At 58.3% G+C, this 20,586-nt stretch overlaps 8 protein-coding genes across 8 annotated transcripts; 5 read left to right on the top strand and 3 right to left on the bottom strand.

Moving 5' to 3' along the window:
• Positions 1-1,268: 1,268 nt before the first annotated feature.
• On the top strand, positions 1,269-2,848 carry PLICBS_006291 (uncharacterized protein; the record flags this gene model as incomplete). Its single annotated transcript, XM_065600908.1, has 4 exons — positions 1,269-1,346; positions 1,511-1,921; positions 2,004-2,296; positions 2,347-2,848. The coding sequence occupies 4 exons, from the start codon at positions 1,269-1,271 to the stop codon at positions 2,846-2,848; spliced, it is 1,284 nt and encodes a 427-aa protein (XP_065456980.1).
• Positions 2,849-3,099: 251 nt separating this feature from the next.
• On the bottom strand, positions 3,100-3,686 carry PLICBS_006292 (uncharacterized protein; the record flags this gene model as incomplete). Its single annotated transcript, XM_018320071.2, has 2 exons — positions 3,100-3,460; positions 3,526-3,686. 2 exons carry the CDS (start codon positions 3,684-3,686, stop codon positions 3,100-3,102), a joined length of 522 nt encoding a protein of 173 aa, XP_018182545.2.
• Positions 3,687-4,752: 1,066 nt separating this feature from the next.
• PLICBS_006293 (uncharacterized protein) lies at positions 4,753-5,754 on the top strand (the record flags this gene model as incomplete). The annotated part of the gene is made up of 1 exon (XM_018320072.2): positions 4,753-5,754. The coding sequence occupies one exon, from the start codon at positions 4,753-4,755 to the stop codon at positions 5,752-5,754; it is 1,002 nt and encodes a 333-aa protein (XP_018182546.2).
• Positions 5,755-6,379: 625 nt separating this feature from the next.
• On the bottom strand, positions 6,380-7,155 carry PLICBS_006294 (uncharacterized protein; the record flags this gene model as incomplete). The annotated part of the gene is made up of 2 exons (XM_065600909.1): positions 6,380-6,386; positions 6,437-7,155. 2 exons carry the CDS (start codon positions 7,153-7,155, stop codon positions 6,380-6,382), a joined length of 726 nt encoding a protein of 241 aa, XP_065456981.1.
• Positions 7,156-8,460: 1,305 nt separating this feature from the next.
• PLICBS_006295 (uncharacterized protein) lies at positions 8,461-10,030 on the top strand (the record flags this gene model as incomplete). The annotated part of the gene is made up of 5 exons (XM_065600910.1): positions 8,461-8,572; positions 8,636-8,813; positions 8,877-9,101; positions 9,132-9,384; positions 9,407-10,030. 5 exons carry the CDS (start codon positions 8,461-8,463, stop codon positions 10,028-10,030), a joined length of 1,392 nt encoding a protein of 463 aa, XP_065456982.1.
• Positions 10,031-10,578: 548 nt separating this feature from the next.
• PLICBS_006296 (uncharacterized protein) lies at positions 10,579-12,591 on the top strand (the record flags this gene model as incomplete). The annotated part of the gene is made up of 7 exons (XM_065600911.1): positions 10,579-10,773; positions 10,824-10,900; positions 10,954-11,005; positions 11,058-11,232; positions 11,281-11,304; positions 11,477-12,141; positions 12,202-12,591. 7 exons carry the CDS (start codon positions 10,579-10,581, stop codon positions 12,589-12,591), a joined length of 1,578 nt encoding a protein of 525 aa, XP_065456983.1.
• A 1,662-nt stretch (positions 12,592-14,253) lies between these two features.
• On the top strand, positions 14,254-15,996 carry PLICBS_006297 (uncharacterized protein; the record flags this gene model as incomplete). Its single annotated transcript, XM_065600912.1, has 6 exons — positions 14,254-14,369; positions 14,418-14,467; positions 14,527-15,191; positions 15,249-15,445; positions 15,509-15,721; positions 15,777-15,996. 6 exons carry the CDS (start codon positions 14,254-14,256, stop codon positions 15,994-15,996), a joined length of 1,461 nt encoding a protein of 486 aa, XP_065456984.1.
• A 263-nt stretch (positions 15,997-16,259) lies between these two features.
• On the bottom strand, positions 16,260-18,547 carry PLICBS_006298 (uncharacterized protein; the record flags this gene model as incomplete). Its single annotated transcript, XM_018320075.2, has 8 exons — positions 16,260-16,660; positions 16,714-16,818; positions 16,869-17,456; positions 17,504-17,625; positions 17,682-17,816; positions 17,869-18,029; positions 18,087-18,444; positions 18,501-18,547. The coding sequence occupies 8 exons, from the start codon at positions 18,545-18,547 to the stop codon at positions 16,260-16,262; spliced, it is 1,917 nt and encodes a 638-aa protein (XP_018182549.1).
• Positions 18,548-20,586: the final 2,039 nt, after the last annotated feature.

The raw sequence follows: 20,586 nt of genomic DNA on the forward strand, positions 1-20,586 counted from the left end.
TGCGAGCGCGAGAGGACTGACGATGCGATGACTCCGACGGGCGACTCGACGATGAGCAAGTCGGCCGGGCACTGCCTATATAGACTTGGGGACCACCGCTACTAACAACAACACGACATCGCAACCTGCTCCCTGACTGTACCCAGTAGCAAACCCCCCCGGCCCTTGAGCCGCACCACCGAAGGGCCTGCTAGCGCAGAAAACAGTCCCACGATCCCTTCAAGCGAAGGAAGTGGCTGCGGCTCCGCGACGGCGCCGCCGCCTCCACCTCGGGCGACGGGGCGCCTGGGCGTTTGCTCGTTCGCCGCTGGCACGCCGAGGCAGACACGCCAACACTGCCCACCGCTGCCCTGCCTCGGGCGGCGGCGGCGCGAGTGACATCACAGATTCACAGTGACAGTGGGGGGGGGGGGGGGGAGGGAGGCCGGGGCGGTTGCGGCGTCTGACAAGCGCGCCCGAAAGAGGCAACGGCCGAGCCTCCCCGGTCCGCCGCCGCGATGGATTGGCCTGGCCTGGCCTGGCCTGGCCCTGGGTCTTTTTTTGCGTGTGGAAAAAGGCCGAAGGAGAGACCTTGGGGCGAGTCCGCTAGCTCTGGTTATTACTCTCGCGGCCTAGGCCGTCCTGGGCCGCTCTTGTGCATGGGTTTGGCAATTTCCGCGGCGTGAGCGTGGACAGTGGGCGTGGTCTAGATGGCATGAGGATTTTTTTTTCGTCTGTCAGCTTCTCGTTGAGGTTTGCTTGCTTGCTTGCTTGCTTGGCGGCGGCGGTGGTGGTGGCGATGGAAGCAAACAGCAGGCAGAGACAGCCTTGCCTGAGGATCGGGCTGAGGCCCGTTTGTGTGTGTGCGAATGTTTGTGTGTCTGTATGTGTGTGTGATGCCGCTCAGCTGCCGGCCGGGGATATCGGCCGGGCGTGAACTTTGCTGAAGAAAGGCTGCAAGAGCGCAGACAGAGAGTGGGAGCAGGAGAGCGGGCGGCGGCGCATGTGGCTGTTCTTCAACGCCACCACACGCTTACTATTTGGGGATCCATCCATCACATCAGGTGCCTGTGGGCGAGAGGGATCGACACGTAGACTCAGCCCCACGATAAGCATTAAGCATGTTCTGACCTTTCTGCTCATGCCACCTTCACCCACTGGCACGCACCAATCCTGCGGTGACCGGCCCCAATCTCCAGCCCAGCGCAAGCTAGTACTGCAGATGCTCAGCGCCAGCGCGGCAGCTATTCTCGCCAGGCACAGCTAGCTAGCTAGCTACGTAACGCGCCATGAGACGGGCGGTTGGCCCTCTGGACAAGCGGCGGCGGGTGACGCGCTGTCAGCCCTGTGCCCAGCGACGCATCAAGGTAAGTAAGGGGGACGGATCGATCCAATGACTCCAGTCCAGCTCAGCACGAAGATCCAGCAGGACGATCCAAGCTAATATCATTCTACTTTGCACCACGGGCAGTGCCAGGGCGGTCCCCCCTGCGACTACTGCGTCCGGACCAGCAAGACATGCCGCCCCCAGTCCCCTCGCGCGGCCCCCAACGTCACCGCCATCATCGTGGCCTGCCACCCGCCACCAAGCAGGAATCGCAGTCCCCCGACGCCCGATGACGCCCTGTTCCTCGACTGCTTTGCGTCATTCCTGCAGCGCCGCTGCCACCTCACCCAGGCGTTTGTGGCCGCCGTCGCGACCGACCTCGCGCGCCTGGTGCACGAGTCGGCGCCCGTCGGCGACCTGGCCGTCGCCATCGGCGCGCTCGACGCGAGCCGTCATGGGGCGGTGATGGCCTCGCGGGGAGGGCGAGATGCTCGATGCGCGGCTTTTCGTGCCTACGGTAGGGCGATGCGCGGGCTGCAGGCCCGTTTGAGCGACCCTGATGCCGTCACGGGCGATGATGTCGTCTGGGGCACGTTTCTGCTCGGCCTGTTCGAGGTGCGTCTACGTCACACCCGGGGGAGGATCAATGGCGTGCTTTTCTGTGAAACTGACTGGGGGGGTGCCCGCGCGTTATTAGTTGATGGCAGAGGCGTCTGGCGACGGATGGGCAACGCACATGTTTTACGGCACGGCGCGCGTGCTGCAGCTTGCCGGGCCCGCGCGGATATCGCTGCAGCAGTACCGGGGCTTGTTTGGTGCCTTCCGCGTGCTCGAGGCGACCCGGGTCATCATGTACGGCGAAGAGACGTTTCTCGCTGGCGAGGCGTGGCGAGGCGTGACAGGCGTGGATGATGCAGAGGCCGACTGTGCCGCGAACCCGATGGCCGAAGTGCTCGATCTCATGATCCGCGCGTCGTCCTTTAGCAAGCGGTATGTACAATCACAACTTAACCAATCACCCCCCCGACTGACCTCAATAGCTTCTTTAAGCAAATCGAAAACATCCCGCCCGGCGAACGACCCTGCAGCCCAGTCATTGACGACCTTGCGCGCCAGGGCGTCGCGCTCTTCCGCACCATCCACGCATGGGAGGCAGCGACCCCGGCGCAAAGCCCGTTTGCTGACCTAGCCCGCGCCAACCACCTCGCGCTGGAGCTCTTCTTCTGCAAGAACTTTACCTACTACGATTGCTGGCTCGGACGGCAAGTGCCGCGGCTGGAGGCGGGCGAGACAGACGCCCACGTGGAGGCTGTGCTGCGCGCCTGCGAGGCCGTGCAGCGGTCCAATATTCCGGGGGCGCTGCTCCTGTTCCCGCTGCGGATGGCGGGAGCAAACACTGCAGACGCGGACGCGAAGCAGAAGGAACGGATCCTCAAGCTGCTTGGGAGAGTTCACGCGCAAGGGTTCGTGGTGGCTGATAGGATCACGGTTGACTTGCACGAATTCTGGCAGCATGAGAAGCAGCTGGCGCAGGCTCGATGACCTAGTCTAACAACATGCTATGTACAGATGCTCGGACATCACCGAGGTGGCTGATCTGATCTGGCTGAGCAGCAAGAGTTCGCCATTCACGGGAGACCGCACGGCGACGCGCGTCAGGCGGCCTCAATGTTGAAAAACTCGGTCACGACCCGCGTGCGTCGCCCAGGCGAAAAGTAGTCATACCCGACCACCACCCCGCAGTCATTCACAAACACCGTCACCGGGATCGCGCCCTGATACATGATATTCCACTACACCGTCGCACCGTCAGCATAGATCCACGATCGCATCGACACGAAACTCACAGCCGCCACGCGCCCGTCGACGAAGCGCCGCTCGACAAGGCCGCCAAACACGGCGCCCGCCTGGACGAGCATGTCGCCCGCAAACAGCGGGTAATTCGTGTTGACGTAGTCGCGCCACACATCCGGCTGCGTCGCATTGTCTCTGTACGTGGTGAGCGTGTTGTCGACGAGCCCGTCGGCCGTGACGTTGGAAAAGTCAAAGAGCGACGAGGCGAGCGCGTCGTCGAAGGCCTCGTGCACGCGGACGAGCTTGTCGGAGGGCGAGTTGCGGATGTAGCCCGTCATGATGTGCGAGAGAGTCTCGTCCCTGCGGCAGGGTGATGGTCAGTGAAGCTAGAAGGGACAGAGAACCAGGGAGAGAGAGGTGCTCACCACTTGTGCTGGACAAAGTTGGCCGTGAACTCGGGCTTCACCGTCGGGGGCGGCGGCTGCTTGAACCCGGATGAGAAGGCGAGCATGGACGCCGGGAAGGGCTCGCAGTCGGCGGCCCGGACCGCGGCGGCAAGAGAGACAACGACTTGAACGGGGCGCATGATTGCGGACGAAGATTGCGTGCTGATGAGATCGAAATATTCGTGTCACGCGGAATCTTGAGGAGATGTTTACGCCTGAACTGCGGTAAATAGAAGCGTCCTCAAACGAAGCCTCTTATAGCTTCGAGTCCATCCAAATCCTCCACGATGTCCTGAAAGACGCGTCATCGGCATTCGTAAACGCGCCCAAAAGGTACCATTTCGGGGGTGGTGTCGCTCGCCGGGAAGCTCGATGGGTCTTCGGGGCTTAGAGGCCCGTGGCGGCGACGGCGCGTTCGATTACTTCCCAATTTGGCAACATTCGGACGGGTGGGTCCCGCACGCCGGCCGGAGCCCGAGAACCGGGCCCGGGCCGTCATCACGTGCCACCTCGCACTGGACGTCTCCGTGTCCTCTGCCATACATTGTGGTTCCTGGACAGACTAGCCAATGATTGTAGTGCGCCATTTATGTGACCAACCCATTGGCAAAAGGGCTCACTCGCTGTTATTCGCGGCCGACCCCAACGTCGGTGCGTGCAGGGACCTCGGAGGCGTGGCCAGATCCAGTCCTCGCGACCATGCGTCTCGACAGTGCCATACAAGCAGCGCTGGAATCCTCCTTTCCTGTAAAGGAACGAGTCAGCGTTCCAAAATTGGTATCATTTACCTAACCGATTGCCTACAACTTTGCCCCGGAGAAGTTGGGAACCCCCCAGGTTGGCACAGACTTTTACGCGTCAAGTCGCATCCATGTTCTGACACAGGTGGCTTTCGAGGGAGTGCCAAGCCGGAATCTAAGCCGATGTATGCATACTTGTAACCCAGGGGTTTTATACATGAAGTAAATGCTTGCCTTGGTCGCTTGCCGGGCCAGGAGGCTTTGCCAAATTCCTGCCCAGGGCCGGGAGTCTGGCAGTTATCACGTAATGTGCAGGAATATCGTGGCAGGCATGACTAGCGTCAAGAAATATATACCCTGGTGCTGCAGACGAACCGCGCGAAGTTTGTCAGTCAACGTGGAACGGGATTCCTATAACGTCCCACGGCACCTGGCCTGGGCTGTAATCGCCGGGCATCGGTCCTCGATGGCTCGTCTTCTGGAAGCCGTGGCCTGCTTGCTAGCCGTGTTTCTTCTACTGCAGTCCATTCCTACTACACTTTCCGCGCCTCCTCCGGCACCTCCTCCAGCGCATCCCCTCCCCCCTCCGAAGCCAGCACAGCCGCAACCTCCACAACACGGACCGAAACCTCCACCATCCGGCTCCAAGCCGGCACCCAAGCCGTTCTATGCCATCGCCCATCGTGTGCTCACGAGCGCTGGGGTCCTAGCAGCGCTCAGGCATGGCGCCAACGCCATCGAAGTCGACTTCACGGCCCAGCAACAGGGCTGGTGGGCCGACCACGACCGCACACCCACGAGCAGGCGCGACACCGCCGAAGCCGTATTGAAGACCATTGCCGATCAGCGCCGGCGCGGCATGACCGTCGGTTTCGTGTGGTTCGACATCAAGAACCCGGATGCGTTCCCCGCCAGCAACAAGGCGGCCAGCATCGAAGCTCTTCGCGATCTCGCCCGCAAGCACCTCGAGCCGGTTGGCATCGGAGCCCTCTACGGCTTCTACAACTGGACCGCCTGGGGCCGTGCATATGCCGTCCTCAGCGCCGACCTCCATAGAAACGAGGCACTCAACCACGAAGGCCCCGCGGCGCAGACGACTAGACTGTTCAATACCCGCGGGCCTGCAAATGTCGCGCAGCGCGTCTTATCTGTTGGTGCTCTGTTTAAACCGTCCGACGACATCGGCGTGTGCGCGAGCAACGGGGGTGGAATCTGCCCGCAGCTGCGCATAGGTGCTGCGTCGCATGAGTTTGGCAAGGTGTTGGGATGGACTGTTGTTCAGTACAGCGTGAAACAGGCGTATCAAATGATGGGAGAAGCGGGTGTTGACGGGGTTATCTACGGCTTCGCTGAGACCGACTACGCTGACCACATGGACACACGCGGTGCGTTTGGGATCGTGAGAGGCTGGCTTGACACGAACAAGGATAAACGGTACCTCGCAACCAATGCCGACAGGCTCTGGTGATAATTCTTAGTTGAATACTTTCCGAGATTGACAACATGAAAGCAATGGGCGACGCAGTTCTGTTTCAATAAGAGTAAGGCTTCGGAGAGCCAACTTTTGCTAGTTGTATCAGTCCGCCGAATTCAGACGAAGGGCATCATTCGGATTTGCCTCTGTTCATCGCCGCTTGAGTTAATTTAAAGCCCAAATCCAACAATGCCCGCCATGACCTCTTGCAAAGCCGGCCATGACTTTTCCGCCTGTTGGCAAGCACCCCCCTCTGATTTTCCTGTGCTGTGCAGATCACTCCAGAAGTCACTTTCATAACGATATTTGCTTTTCCGAGATAAATGCGTAGAGGGGCACCACGACGGCTTCCTGAGTGCTTCCATAATTGTCATCAGTTGCCCCACGCTTTTGCCACGATACGGAAGCTTTGGTCGCAGAAGCAGATTGTTCGTAGCCATTTCCCTAGTGATTGCCCCCAGGCTCATCAGGTCACATCTGTCAGTGCACGTGCGAGGGAAACTCTGCGACAGGGAAGTGAAGTGCACATGTATCTCATCAATCAATCGACCGATGGACTGTGTTCTAAATGCCTCCAGCCTGTCTGTGGCGCAAATTGTTAGCGAGAAACGTACTTCAATCACGCACTGCAGTGCAATTCGTACCAACAACGCTGGCGGGAACTGGAAGACCCAACGTGGACAGCGGCTCAGTCGGGTCACGCTGCATTATCCTGGTCATGGACCGAACCGTTAGGTCGTCCGAAAAGACGTTGGCGATGTGCAACCATAGCACAGCATCACGGTTGTAGGCTTCTGGAAGGAGAACCGTGCGCTTCAACTCCTTCAACCAGATATCGGAAAAGACCTCGAGGGCTTCATGACATTGGTAATAATCCACGATGACTGCAATCTTAGCCATCATCTCAATGTCTACCTCACGAGGGACTTTCTTGTTTCGTCCATGAATGATGCACATGACGGTTAAGAGAGCATCTTGGTCCCACGACTCGGCAGTGAGCACTCTGGTCTGGGTTCCGCTTCTGTCGCCTTCCTTCCACGGCCCACAGAGCATGGATTTGAAGTAGGGCGACACAAGGGTCAAATGTTTTGAAGACAGCCTTAGGTGTACCTCTGGAGCAGGTACCACAGGCCTTTCCGGGGTGTTGACGTTCTCGTCCGCGCTTGACGACACAGAATTGGTGCTCGGCTTAACGGCATCGCCTTGCTGTTCTGGGTCCTCGCCGGCTTCGCTACTGGCGTCGATGCCGTCTAGATTGTCTGTGAAGGTTTCATGCTCCTTGCCGTCGGCATCCGTAGCATCTTTTTCCGGCCATACTGCAAATGGCGCGTTCGCATCCGTCAACTTGAGAATGATGTCCCCATCTGGGTCGATGTCGTGGGTTGCCGCAGCCATTGAAGGAGGTATGTGCGATTGAGCTTCGGGAACACCCCGTGGTCGTGTACCCAAGAGGGGCTTACAGTACGGTAGAGATAGGCTCGCCCGTCAAGCAGGAGATGCGCCAAACTTGTAGTCGAGTAGTCGAGTCAATCACTTAGGCGCCAAGCTAGAGAGAGAGGTTGACGCTCTTGCCCCGCAGCTTGACCAGGCCCTCTCTATATGTTTGTTCGCCAGGAGGCCTTGCGTTTGGCCCCCGACAACACATGTCGGGTCTTTGCTCTGATTGGTGTGTTCAAGAGTCCCGGTCCCCCGGTTTCAGGAAGTGACATGGGACGGGTCATGTCGCAGCCCGCAAATCGGTGAAGCGAGTAACACGCACGAAGTACCAGGCCCCAGGGAGTACGGTGTATGCAAACACGATCGAAGGCGAGTGACATGGCGTGTGGATGCAGACCTGGAGCACTGCAGTCTCCGATTTCCCAAAACGGCACTGGACATGACTTCTGGGAACCACGTGGTGACCGCGGTCCACCGCTAGGTCAAGCTGCGGCGGGTCGCCGTTAAAAGGTGATCGTCAGAGGTAGAGAAAGGTAGTCAATCAAAACAGCGTTTTCGCAAACGGAAAACTTCCATACGTACATCGCGGACTCAGCAAACGCGAGTAAGAACAAATTGTTCTAGCATATCGCGATTTGCTAGCTCAGAATCTGCCGAAAACCGACTTCAATTCCGCTCCGTTCGTCCCAGGAGCGGATCGACCCAGCGGAGTTCGCTAGGCGGACTGAAACCCGCCGTGTAAGCACTTTCATGCGCTATCCCCTTCGCTGAAAGCCATCGCTGGATCCTCAAACCCATACCTGTTTGCATACACGAGGTGCGCAACAGCAATTCACGGCATGGAATTGGGAACTGCAGTGCGGGAGTCCGCTTCCTACGGGAAAGCGTGCAGCGGCTGCTCCAAAGCCAAATGCCGGTGCATTCTCCGAGGCGAAGGACTCAGCTGCGAGCGCTGCCACCGTCTTTCGAAAACCTGCGAACCCTCAATCGCCGTCAGGAAACGTTTGAACACGAGGCCTACGCGCAGGACGACTCGTCTTGAGGACCGGCTCGATGCTCTCGTCACATTACTCGTGACTCGGGCCGAGCCGGGGGGTAGGAATGCGTCGTCGGCTCGGCGGGTTTTTGTCAATCCGGTCGCGCGCAGTCCTGGGGCAATAGCGGCGGCAAGGGCGATATCGCCGGCGTCAGAGCCGAACCGCGCCAAAGAAAGCATTGAAGGCCCAACAATATCGACAGACGTCTCGCCAAGCGCGTCCGGGCATGGCTTGTCGCAAGGGGATCACGCCTCGGCCGTGGCCGAGCAGTGTCTTGAGACTTTTCGCACCCACCATCTTCAAGCCTTCCCATATTTTCACATCACTCCTTCAACAAGGTACGCGGTGCTCATCGCGTGGTGGTTTCACTACATGCAGCTGACTTTACGAGAGTAGTGCAGCGGATGTTCAGCGAGACTGGCCGTTCCTGTGGCTCAACGTCCGAGCCAGCTGCTGCAAGTCCTACGTGGAGCAAAGAGCTCTTGAGCTCAAGGTCCGCGAGGCCATCTCGCAAAAGATGCTTGTGGACCTGGAAAGGAGCTTAGATTTGCTCTTGGGTCTCATCACGTACCTGAGTTGGTAAGCTCTCTTTCTATGTGGAAGACAAATTACCAGGCTCTGACTACATGCTTCATGAGGCAGGGCCGTGGAGAAGTATCGCGGAAAGCCGCTCCTGAGCGCATACTCGAGCCTTGCCGCGACACTATTGTTTGACCTTAGGCTCGACAGAAGCTCGCAGGAGATCCCTTGTCGGGAAATTAATGTGAGCAAGGCCTACAGCCACCCAATTAAGCAGGTCGTGGCAGCAGTGGATCGAAACAATGTGGAGCGGCGGGCAGTTCTAGGCTGCTACGTGGTGACTGCAACGTGAGGGTTCCAACTTCTTGGGACTCCCAGGGATTCATCTGACGTAGACAGCATCGCCTGGTTTCTGAGGACGAAGCCCGTCGGATGGACGGCGCACATGGAAGACTGCCTCTCCCACCTAGCGCAGCACCCTGAGGCGCCCGGGGATTCCAAACTGGTGGCAACTGCACGGTTATTCCGAATAATTGAGGAAGTTCATTCGGTGTCGACCTGGCGCAAGGTCGAATCTACTTCGTCACAGCCGCAGTTTTACGTCAAAGGCCTGCGAGCGATGCTTGACAACGTCAAAAATACGACCCCTCCAGAAGTCCTTCAAGACAGTAATTCTCCACGTCGCCATCATGAAGTTTGCCGCTGATATTGAAGCAGAGAACATAAAATCATACCTTTGCATGGTTGAAGCACTGATCTTTGAGCTCGCTCTATACACGGGACGGCCCACCAGCGTCGACTTTGAGCGGACAGAATGTTTTTACATGTGCTTGCAGGGGCTCAAAGGCTGCGTCGACAATTTCTTCACATTCACGCCCGACGAAGCCTTCGGGCACCCCATGCCCATGCACCTCCATTTTAGCCGCAGCACACACATACTCTACCGCCTCTGCCTGCTAGACGACCCGGCATGCGACCGCGTGGCGGTCCTGCGCACCGTGGATCTGCTGGGAGCCGTGGAGCAATGCGCTGCCATGTATGCGGCTGTCCCGGCGGCGGTAGGCCTGGAGACAAGCGGCGACGACATGTTCACGCGAACGGCCGAAGTGCTCAGAGCGACGGTCCCCATGTGGCGGCGGGCGCTGGAGGACTCGGGTGCCATTCCCGGCCCCCTGACAGCCAACATGAACTCCATGGTCCAGGACGACATGCTGTCGACAGACCTCTTGACCGACTGGTGGTTTGCGGACATTTTCTCGGTTGACGGCACGCTTTAGCCGTTTTGCGTACCAAGAATAGAAGACCAGTCCAGATTCTGCGAGACAAGACCATTTCTCGCGATCCGCGGGCATCGGTGGCAGTGGGCATCGTATCGACATTCGTTGTCAGTAGCCCTAAAAGTTCAATGTTCTGGTCTCGCCCTCGCCCGTGCGCAAGCCCCACTGCGGCGTAAGATTGGAGCAGCCCTACGGCTCGACTCAGAATGACGGGAGCAGAAGGCGGAAGTATTTCGGACACTTTTTTGTTATGGGCATGTGGGTGTAAGCGCCGGCCTTACTCCGGAAGTTGGTGCCGTGGACTCCACGGCACCGAGGCAGAGGCTCTGTGTTCAGGCTGATATTGACGATGAACACGACTGGACCCGAAGCGGATGTCAGAGAAAATGAGTTTAGGGCTTCAACAAAGGAAGGGCGGAGATAAAACGCAGTTTTCCCCCGAAGTATGCTGCATCATCAGAATACAGAATAAATCTGACAGTCGCGGGGGTCGGAGCATTAACAGAGCGGAGTGTAGTCTGATGTCGCCTCGAGACCAGCTACCGGCAATGGCAGCAGCAAAGCCACACGCCTCGACTCCCGATTCTGGGGAGCCTGAGAAGGGTGCGGATCCAGTTGAGCGCCCAATGGTAGACGCTTCTGCCCAGCCGCAACCTCTCAGCGGCCCGAAGCTGCTACTTGTCATGGCCGGTGTAGCAGTCGTCATCCTGCTTGCGATGCTGGATATCTCAATCATCAGCACTGTAGGTTTCTTGACAACATCGACTGATGTCTGTTCCTCTAATCATATTAGGCAATCCCCCAAATCACAAGTGACTTTCACCGGCTTGAAGACGTGGGCTGGTATGTCGGTGCCTATCAGCTTGCCAGGTAAGTGCCAGTCCTTCGCAACTTAAAGAAACATCTTTAATGACAGCACGCAGTGCGACTGTGCAACCTCTCACGGGGAAGCTACTCAGCTACTTCAGCTCCAAGGTGAGAACAAGAAGAAGCGCTTCATCCAGATCATGCTGTTGACGTCGAATAGTGGACATACCTGTCATTCTTCCTTGTCTTTGAGGTCGGATCGGCCATTTGTGGCGCGGCCACGTCGTCGACCATGCTAATTGTCGGCCGTGCGGTTGCTGGACTGGGGGCCGCGGGTCTCATGAACGGCAGTCTTACCATCGTGCAGGGTGCTTGCACGCCTGAGTCGCGGCCAAGTAAGAGGACTTGACTTGCTTTCTTGGTGTACGCTGACCGTTTGGCAGTGTATACTGGCCTTACCCTTGGAGGTGTGTCTTCCACCTAAAATTGACTGCGTATGCTGACTGGCTTAGTCGGGCAAATTGGCCTTGTTCTTGCTCCTCTGCTCGGCGGAGTGTTCACAGAACACGTTACATGGCGCTGGTGTAAGCCTTCGCGAAGACGTGGCGATATTTCAGGAGGCTAACAACTGAGCCCCAGGCTTCTACATTAATCTACCTCTCGGCGGCCTTGCTGCCGTTTTAATACTCCTCACCGATATACCTGAGCAGACCCCGAAGAAGCCCGCTACGCTCGCATACGTCCGAGCCTTGATCCCTACCTTCGACCTTGTCGGCTTCGTCCTCTTCGCGCCGGCATCTATAATGCTGCTTCTCGCCCTCCAATTTGGCAGCGGCGACTACGGGTGGAAGTCGTCCCAGGTCATCGGCCTGTTCTGTGGCGCGGTCGTGACGGGCATAATATTTGTCTACTGGGAGCGGCGCATGGGCGACGACGCCATGATACCACTGCCCATGGTGCGGCAAAGGGTCGTCTGGTCGAGCGCACTCAATTTCGCGCTGCTGATGCTGGCTGTGATTGTCGGGAGCAATTTCTTGCCCATCTACCTGCAATCTGTCAAGGGACTGTCGCCGACCATGAGCGGTGTATACATGCTGGCTTCGATATTGACGCAGATCATCTTCATCTTCCTGGCTGGGGGACTCGTGACGAAACTCGGCTACTACATCGGCTGGGCGATCTTTTCATCTGTCGTCACGGCCATTGGATGTGGCCTCATAGCAACCTGGAGGCCAGATACGGGCCTGGGAAAGATTATCGGGTATCAAATCCTCTTGGGCGCTCGCGGCGCGGGCATGCAAATGGTGAGTCGTTGGAGATTCACGAAGAGGGGGTTTGTCAACGGAGCTAATCAAGTTGCGCAGGGAGTTGTGGCCATCCAAGCCACTCTACCACGGAAAATGGCCGCCGTCGGCAACAGCTTCCTCGTCTTCTGTCAAAACATCTTTGGCGCCATCTTCATCACTGTCGCAAACACTATCTTTCAGGAGAGCCTCCGATCCGACATTTCGTCCAGTGTTCCAGGGATCAGTCCGGAGGCAGCCATTGCAGCGGGCGGGAGTAGCCAAGCGGTCCGCGCGTTGGCTCCCGCGGGACCGATCCGGGACGGCTTGCTGGATGCGTATACCAACGGGTTCAACAAGGTGTTTTATATGCTTGCAGCGACTAGTTGCGTGGCCCTTGCTGTTTCTTTCGGGATGGGATGGGTGGATCTACGGACCAAAGTACAGCAGCCTAAGGCGGGAAACAGTTGAACGGAAAACGCCTACTTCGTACGCCAAAAGCCTTCTGCCAGGCGTGGCTTTTATGTCCCAGAAGCGCCGTAATCTCATGTATAGCCACGAACAATGGTTTTGTAGCTTGAGTGACATCGTTGTGCTGGCTACCCACTCTTGCATCATTCTTCTTCGAGAGCCACTGCCGTTAGTGGATGTGATGCGATGTCCGTGTAGGCGTGATCCGGGGACCAGTGCCAACAACGAATGAGGTGAGCTCGAATGGAACCTCCCGATGCCTCCTGCCACCTCTTGCTTCGTGCGCCCCCTAATAGTATGACCGTCCCAGGGCGCTGGATACTGCGGGGCGCATGCGTGGGTGTGCTTACATGCAGTAAAGGCAGCTGTTCTTTGCAGCATCCGTGCTCTGGACTATGTACGCTCTAGCTGCATATCAAACCTAAACAAAACGTTTTCGGGGACTTTCTGCACTCAGCTTGAATGCACTTAGGTCTTGCCGATGTTATCGATCGTCCACGGTCTGCATGAAGTGGCCGCTCGTGACAGTTCAATATGACTGCCCTCAGGCGACCTATCTCGTGACGAACATGCTCATTCACCCTGGCGTGGTCACATGCCAAGATACGCCGCCCTGGCCTGTGCTCTGGCAACCGCCAGGCACATCAAAGACCGGTGTGTCCTCACACACGGCGGTGATGATGCAATCTTGTGTGGCAACAATGGCTGAGCGAACTAGATGTCGAGACGTTGGAGACCAAGAGCTCGTGTCCAAGCACTATCGGCCGTTTCCGCCGGACGGAACGCCACGGCCCTGTTCCCCGTCTTGAAGCTGGGCGTTCGAGGCCAAGTGCCAAGCCTTGCGCCTCGCCCGGCGCTGCAGCCAAGGGCATTCATGTCCCTCAGCCGCGGCACATGGGGATGGACAATACCGTGAGCAAGCTTCGGCGCTGTGATGCCATTACAACGGCCTGGAGGTGAGTTCTGCCTAGAGCTGGAGATCTTCGTCGTGTTGGCCATGATGTCCTTCAGCGCAGTTTCAAGAGCTCAATGCTGCTCAAATCTTGTGACTTATACCCAGATGGGCCCGCTTGACTTACCACTCAGCCCTACCTGTAGCGGTCGTCGATTTTGGGTTCAGCCAAAGCATCGAGTCCCTGACACTAAACTTGTGGTACTAGCTGGACTACTAACTAGTCTCGCGTGCACTTTCCCGCACTGGACTCGTCTCAATAGATCATTCAACGCTCGGGAGGCCTCGGTCACCAAACCCCAAAATCTTTCTACTCAAAACCCGTCGGACACGCGCATAACTCACTCATGGTGCAACGCGGAGGCGCAATGGCGACATTGCCCAGAGCCAAGAGACTGACGACGCCAAGACGATTCCCATTCGGTGCGCAAGCTGCCCGGACCCAGATAGATCCATGCAGTTCCGCAGCCACGTTCTGGTCCACTTTCGGCTTGGCTCCCCCCTGGCCGCCCTTCAGGTTTAAGCTTATCGAGCGTCGATGGCTTGGCGGAACGCTGCGCCGCGCGGCAGTTAAAGACTGAGGCTCCTCGCTCGGGCTGTCGCTGGCTGAAGACCTCAAATGCGAATCCGACCTTTTCCTTCCAATTAATACCGTTGTACGAAAGCACACGAGGTTGAAGTGAAGTGCACAGAAAGTACTATCGGCATCTATGGCGGACACCAAAGAAGTCTCGCCGCATGTGCAGGCGACTCCTCCCGATGGGGAGACCATCCTGGCCCGGGAGGTCGACTGGACAGTCCAAGAGGAAACCAAGGCTAAACGGAAGTGAGGGAACCTGCTGCCGTTCGAGACGAAGTGTAAGCTAATGAACAGGCTGGATCTCATCATCATGCCCATCCTGACACTGGGTTTCTTCTGCCTCCGTAAGCGCAAAGATCCCCTCGCGCCACCATAGCGGGACAACTTCTAACCGCAACGGCAGAGCTCGATCGCGGCAACATGGCCAACGCCATCACGGACAAATTCATGGAAGACGTGGGCATCAACCAAGACCAGTTCAACGTCGGCCAGCAGATGCTGTCCCTCGGCATCGTGCTCTTCGAGATCCCCTCCAACATGATTCTATACCGCGTCGGCCCCGGCAAGTGGCTCACGCTGCAGCTCTTCCTCTTCGGCATCGTGAGCACCTTCCAGGCCTTCCAGCGCGGCTACGGCGCCTTCATCGCCACGCGCCTGCTCCTCGGCGTCACCGAGTCGGGCTTCATCCCCGGCGGCCTGTGGACCCTGTCTACGTGGTACACGCGCGACGAGACGGCCAAGCGCGTCATGGTCTTTTACTTTGGCAACCAGATCGGCCAGGCGTCGGCCAAGCTGCTCGCCTTTGGCATCCTGCACATGCGCGGCGTGGGGGGCCAGCCGGGTTGGTTCTGGCTGTTTGCGCTCATGGGCGCGTTCACCGTCCTGGGTGGCTTCGTGTTTGGCTTCTTCCTGCCGGACTCGTTTCGGAACCCGAGAAGCACGTTCTTGCCGAATGTGCAGTGGTTCACGGAGCGGGAGCTGCATATCCTACAGACGCGTGTGCTGATTGACGACCCCATGAAGGGGCGCAAGAAGAAGCGCATCGGCGGAGACGCCTTTAAGCGCACGGTGAGCTGCGACTTGCCGCCCGTTGTCGATGATGATGTTACTGACCACTGTGCACAGTTCATGGACTGGCGCATCTGGGTGCACTTCCTCATCACGCTGTGCAACAACGGCCCGCAGCGCGCGTTCGACACATACGCCCCGTCCATCGTGACCAGCTTCGGTTTCGGAAGCCTCGTCAGTAACGCCATGGCCGCCGTCGGTCTCTTCCTGCAGGTTCCCATGTCGTTTGCCTTTAGCTGGGTCTCGGACCGCTTGTAAGCTCCCTCCCGTTCCTTGGACATGTCAATCGTTGTCGAGAATTAGCTGACAGTGAAAAGCAACCGCCGAGGCGAGACCGTCATGGTCGGCTTCTTCTGCCATTTGCTGGGCTACATCTTCAACCGCACCTTCACCGACGTCCCGCTCCGAGGCGTCCGCTACTTTGGCGTTGTCTGGACGCAAACCTTTGGCACCTTTTCGCACCCCCTGAATATCGCGTGGCTGTCGCTCGCGTGCACCGACTCGGAGCAGCGCGCACTCGCCATGGCCGGGTAGGATCCGTCTCGGCCCTTGTCGTGTAAAGTCAGTTACTAACATCTCTTGCAGGGTCATCATGAATGCCAACATTGCGGGCATTTACGGTGCCCAGATTTTCCGCGCCGACGACAAGCCTCTGTACCGCCGCGGCTTTAGCGTTGCCATCGCTGTTCTATCGGTTGGTCTTGTGCTTGCCGTTGTCCGATGGGTCGACGATCTGCGCCGGCGCAGAAAGAGCAAGCACTTGGTGCAGGTTGAGACAAAGGATGCGGGGGCGGTGTCAACCTGACAAGGAAAAGGTGCTTGTGTGGAAGAAGAATACTTTGGAGCACAATACGGGGCTTCATCTACGGCAATACACATCTTACAGACTCGAATAATGCAAAGCCATTTATACACAAGACTAAGTCAGGTATTAACTTGGAGAAGGGGTATAGCTACAGGAAGCGACAGTGCCTAGGGAAGGTATCTCTCGAGAGGTATCAGTCAGGAATCACTCAGGTATCAACAACCAACTACCGCCCGTGGCATCCTTCATCATACACACTGCAATTATCCCTTGTAGGCAACCCGGGTCTCGTCCTTGTACAGCTCGGGGCAGACGGCGTCAGTCTGGAAGAAGATCCAGCGCTTGATCCACCAAGGCAGAACGGTGAAGAGCTGGTAACTAGCGTGCGTGCGGTCGGGAACAGCAAACACGTAGTCGAGTTCCTCGAGCGTCTTCTGCTTCGTCTCGGGAACGAAGAGGAAGATGAGCACGAGTGCCACCAAGTTCAGCCCAGCGTAGAAGCCAAAGGCGCCGACCGACGACATGGCCGTAAGCATACGCGGGAAGGTGAGCGACAGGACCGACGCCCAGAAGTTGTTGGTCGCGACGGCCCAGGACATGCCAACCTCGCGGTGGGACAGGGGGAAGACCTCGGCCGAGTACATGAAGGGTACGGGTCCCTCGCCTGGTCTGGTCAGTAAAGGGTCCTCTTCGCTCTGGCTTTTGTTGTTCACTTACCAGGAGAGTAGAATGCAGCAAAGAGATAGACAAAGGTCGCCACGGCAGCAATGCGAGCGGTGCTGTGCTCAACATCAGGCTCGATAAGGTAGCAGAGGCCGGCGGCTAATACATGTTAGCGTAATGCGCTCGCTCAAGGCGCGTGTGGAACTTACCGAGCAGGGTCCAGAACATGTTGGGGAAGGTAAACAGGAGCAGGGTGCGCCGGCCAAAGGTGTCGATGGTCCAAACGGCGGGCCAGGCGAAAATGAAGTTAATCATGCCAAAGCCAAAGCTGGCCCACAGCGCGGTGTAGTCGTCAATGCCGCTCTGCTTGAAGATGGTACTGCTGTAGAAAGCAACAATGTTGATTCCGCACATCTGCTGGGCAATCATGACGATACCGGCGGCCCAAGTGGCGCGGCGAATGCGCGGGATGGTGAACAGCTCGATGAAGCGAGTGAACAGGTTGCTCGTGACCTTGAGGCCGGCCTCCTCAACAAGCACATCCTCCTGCTCGAGGAGCACGTTGATGTAAAAGAGATCTCTGGCAGCTTGCAGGGGAGTGTTGCGGAGCCTCAGAAGCGAGCGCCACGCCTTCTCGAACTTGTTCTTCTTGATCAGCCATCGAGGACTCTCGGGGCAGAAGTAAGTGCCGATGACGAGCGGGACGGCAGGGATGAAGGCAGAGCCAAGCTGGAGACGCCAGGCAATGTCGCCGGTCTTTCCGACTGCCAGGTTGGCGCAGGTACCCAGGAAAATGCCTGAAACATTAGCCTTGAACACTTGTTGAGAAACTGGTCATTCTTACCGAAAGCCGTCCAGACTTGCCAGGACATGACAAGACCACCACGGATGGCGGCGGGCGAGTTCTCAGCTGAGAAGACAGGGACAGTCACTTCCTTCAGACCCATGCCGATTCCGAGAAGCATACTGTTCAACCACTTTAGAAGATGCATTGGCTGAAGAAGCCAGAGGCGTGCACATACCGACACACGAGCAGCTGTTGCCAGGTCTGGGACACTGCCATACCAAAGGGAGCGAGGAGGGAGAAGATGGCCGCCACGAAGATGACACCACGACGGCCCATCCAGTCATTGAGAGGGTCGGAGATCCAGCCGGCACTATTCAGTCAGTTCCATCGCAGGCAACGGGCGACAGAGAGGCACAACTTACAACAGGGCAATGGTGATGTAAGGCATGGCATTGACGAGGCCAATGATCCAGCTATTCTTAGCACAGTCTCCCTCGCTTGCGACCGGCCCGCAGGAGGAGCCAGCCGAGTCCGGGATACCCAGAGCGACGGGGAAAGACAAATTGGCGCCATTGGAGCCGGTCTAAGCGATGTCTCAGTGCTCTGTACAAGCGTTGCTAAAGTTCGTAGTGTTGCCTACCTGATCCCAACCCTGGATGGCGGCAGCGATCGAGTTGAGGAAGATTGTGTAGTAGAGGGCCCAAGGGTGCTTCCAGCGATGAGTGACCTCCTCTCTGAGGGCGAGCTTGTCGGCCTCGTCGAGGTCGTCGATGGTCTCGAAGCCGACGGGGTTCTGGGCGACCAGGGCACCCTTGCGCAGCAGGGGCAGAACGTCGGCCGGCAGGCCCTTGTCGCGGTGGAACTTTTCGACTCTCTCGAGGAGAGCCTCGCGTGGAACGCCTCGGAGGGGGTTCTGGATCTCACCCTCGAGGTTCTCGGCGAGGCTCACTCTGCGACGCTGGCCCTCATGGTCAATGGCCTCCTTGGAGGCGTAGCCACTGTGACATTGTCAACGGCAAGTCTCAGACAGAGGATTGCCAGAAGCGGGACTTACACGGCCTCGTCTCTCTCCTCCGTCACCTTGCGCTCGTGGTCAGACATGGCGCCAACGGATCACTTGAAAGTCTTTGAAAAAAACTCGCAACTGCACAGGCTCAACAAGGAGAATGCAGAGCGGGATGGGAGCATACGAGGAGCTTCCCCCGGTGGCGAGAAGGACGGACATTGGCTTAAATAATGCCAGAATCGAAACGAGGGAATCACGCAGGTGGCTGCAGCTTGGGAGGTCCGGGACACAACGCCACTGGCCTCGATGCCAAATCCTCTCGTCCAGCTTCATCCGGTCGTTGCTGAGGACCGGGGTTAGTACGTCCGTCACTCCTGGAAACTGACCACCCCATGTCATGCGGCAAGCCAACTGTTGCTTTTGGACAGCGGGCGTGGTCGTGGGCGAGGCGTGACACTGCTGCCGCTGCGAGTTAGTGGAGTACGCGTGCGGGCCAAGTGCCGGCACCTGCACTAACAGCTTGCGCGAGCAGGGCGGCCAACGCAGCGCGCTTGAGGCGGCCGCGTGTTAGTCGTGCCGGTTTGAGGTGCCGGAAGCCAGGTCTCGCGCTGCCACAGGGCCGGGGGCCCGTCGAGGGTTGCAGCCAACAAGCCATCCGGCGCCCTGCAGTGGAGGCGGCCGCCACCCCCTTGTCGTGAATGGACAGCGCATCCAACAATCCGCAGGCAGCAGCATTTCTCACCACTCGAGGGGTGTCTCGATGCGGGGATGTGGCACAATTGGGCTCGGAGTGGGCGTCCGGAGATGAGGGCCTCGCGACGTCGGGATGGAGTAGCCCTCAGGCAGATCTCTAACGAGTCATTGCGCAACTCGCGCGAGGTCGAGACGGGCGTTGAATCCGCTCCACAATAGCGCCCTTTGGCGCCATCGTGGGGGCTGAATTGAGGTGCGGGTACCGGCAGTGGTGCGGAGAGCCGAAAAGCCAAGTTTTTTGCTTGCCTGTCGATCTGATCTGTTGTGCCGGGGGGTCACAAAAATAAACGACGACTGGCGAACGAACGACTGGCGTGCGTGCTGGTTGTCCGGTCTGACGTGGGCCAACAGCGCTCGCCATGCTCGGCTTCGCCGCCACCGCAGCCGCCCGCGAACCCTGGGCCACGTTCGCGTGCGATGAGTGAGAGCCTGAGGAGGGGGGCCGGCCGGCCCTGGTGAGGCCCGATGGTTTGCTTCTCCGAAAGACGCTGCGCTCGTTGCGCGGTTGGGGGATCAAGTTGGTGCTGCTCCGCACCCCGCTCCCCATGTCCCCATCTCCATGGCCATCCCCATCCTGATCCCCATCCGCGGCCTGGAACGGGCCAGCTCGAGGCGCCTCTCGCCGGGGTAGCCGCAGCACCATCACGGTCGTTCCACCATCAGCGCTCTTCTCGAAGCGACGCCAAGTCCGTTTGGCGTTTGCCTAATCGCGGAGCTGCACGGCGACTGCTGATTCGCGGTTCAAGCTTCTCCGCCGATCCTTCATGGCTGGTTCCACTCGCAGCTGTGACCGGGGTTTGCATCCACCGACGGAGCTTGGCGCTTGGCAACCCTCAACCAGCTTCCCGTGTCAGACAGCCAGGGTCAGAGTCAGACGGACGGGCTCACCGCAGGCGGCATGGCATGACGTTGGAGGGCCGGTCCAACGCCGGACAGCTCGTAACGACATGGATATGGATGGATGTGTTGCTGCGAAGGCGGTCGGTCGGTGGACAAGCGCATCACGCGATGGCGAGCAACGCCGCCGCTTGCGGTCGCCGTTCGAGACCAGTCGCCGAGTCGCCGAGCCAAGTCATGTCGGGCGAGGCGGAGCCAGTCGGTGCTACCCTGGTTCCTCGCGTCTTTTCTCGTTGCCAGAGGCGGGTCATGGCGATGACCTCGTTGATTCATTGTCCGCAGCGAGGGTTGCTTGAAAAATTGTGTAGACAAAAATGATCGGCACCTCGCCTCTGTGCGGATGGTGGCAGCTACACGTGACATTTCTGACACTGACTCAGCCACGCATCCTCCATCCCAACGCCCACCCTCAATCCTCCTCCCATCACCTGACACCTCACTCGATTCATCAATCACTCCTACGCACCGCCTTGACTCGCCAGCC

The sequence above is a fragment of the Purpureocillium lilacinum genome, assembly GCF_023168085.1.
Source record: "Purpureocillium lilacinum CBS 284.36 DNA, scaffold_4, whole genome shotgun sequence".
Classification (NCBI taxonomy): domain Eukaryota; kingdom Fungi; phylum Ascomycota; class Sordariomycetes; order Hypocreales; family Ophiocordycipitaceae; genus Purpureocillium; species Purpureocillium lilacinum.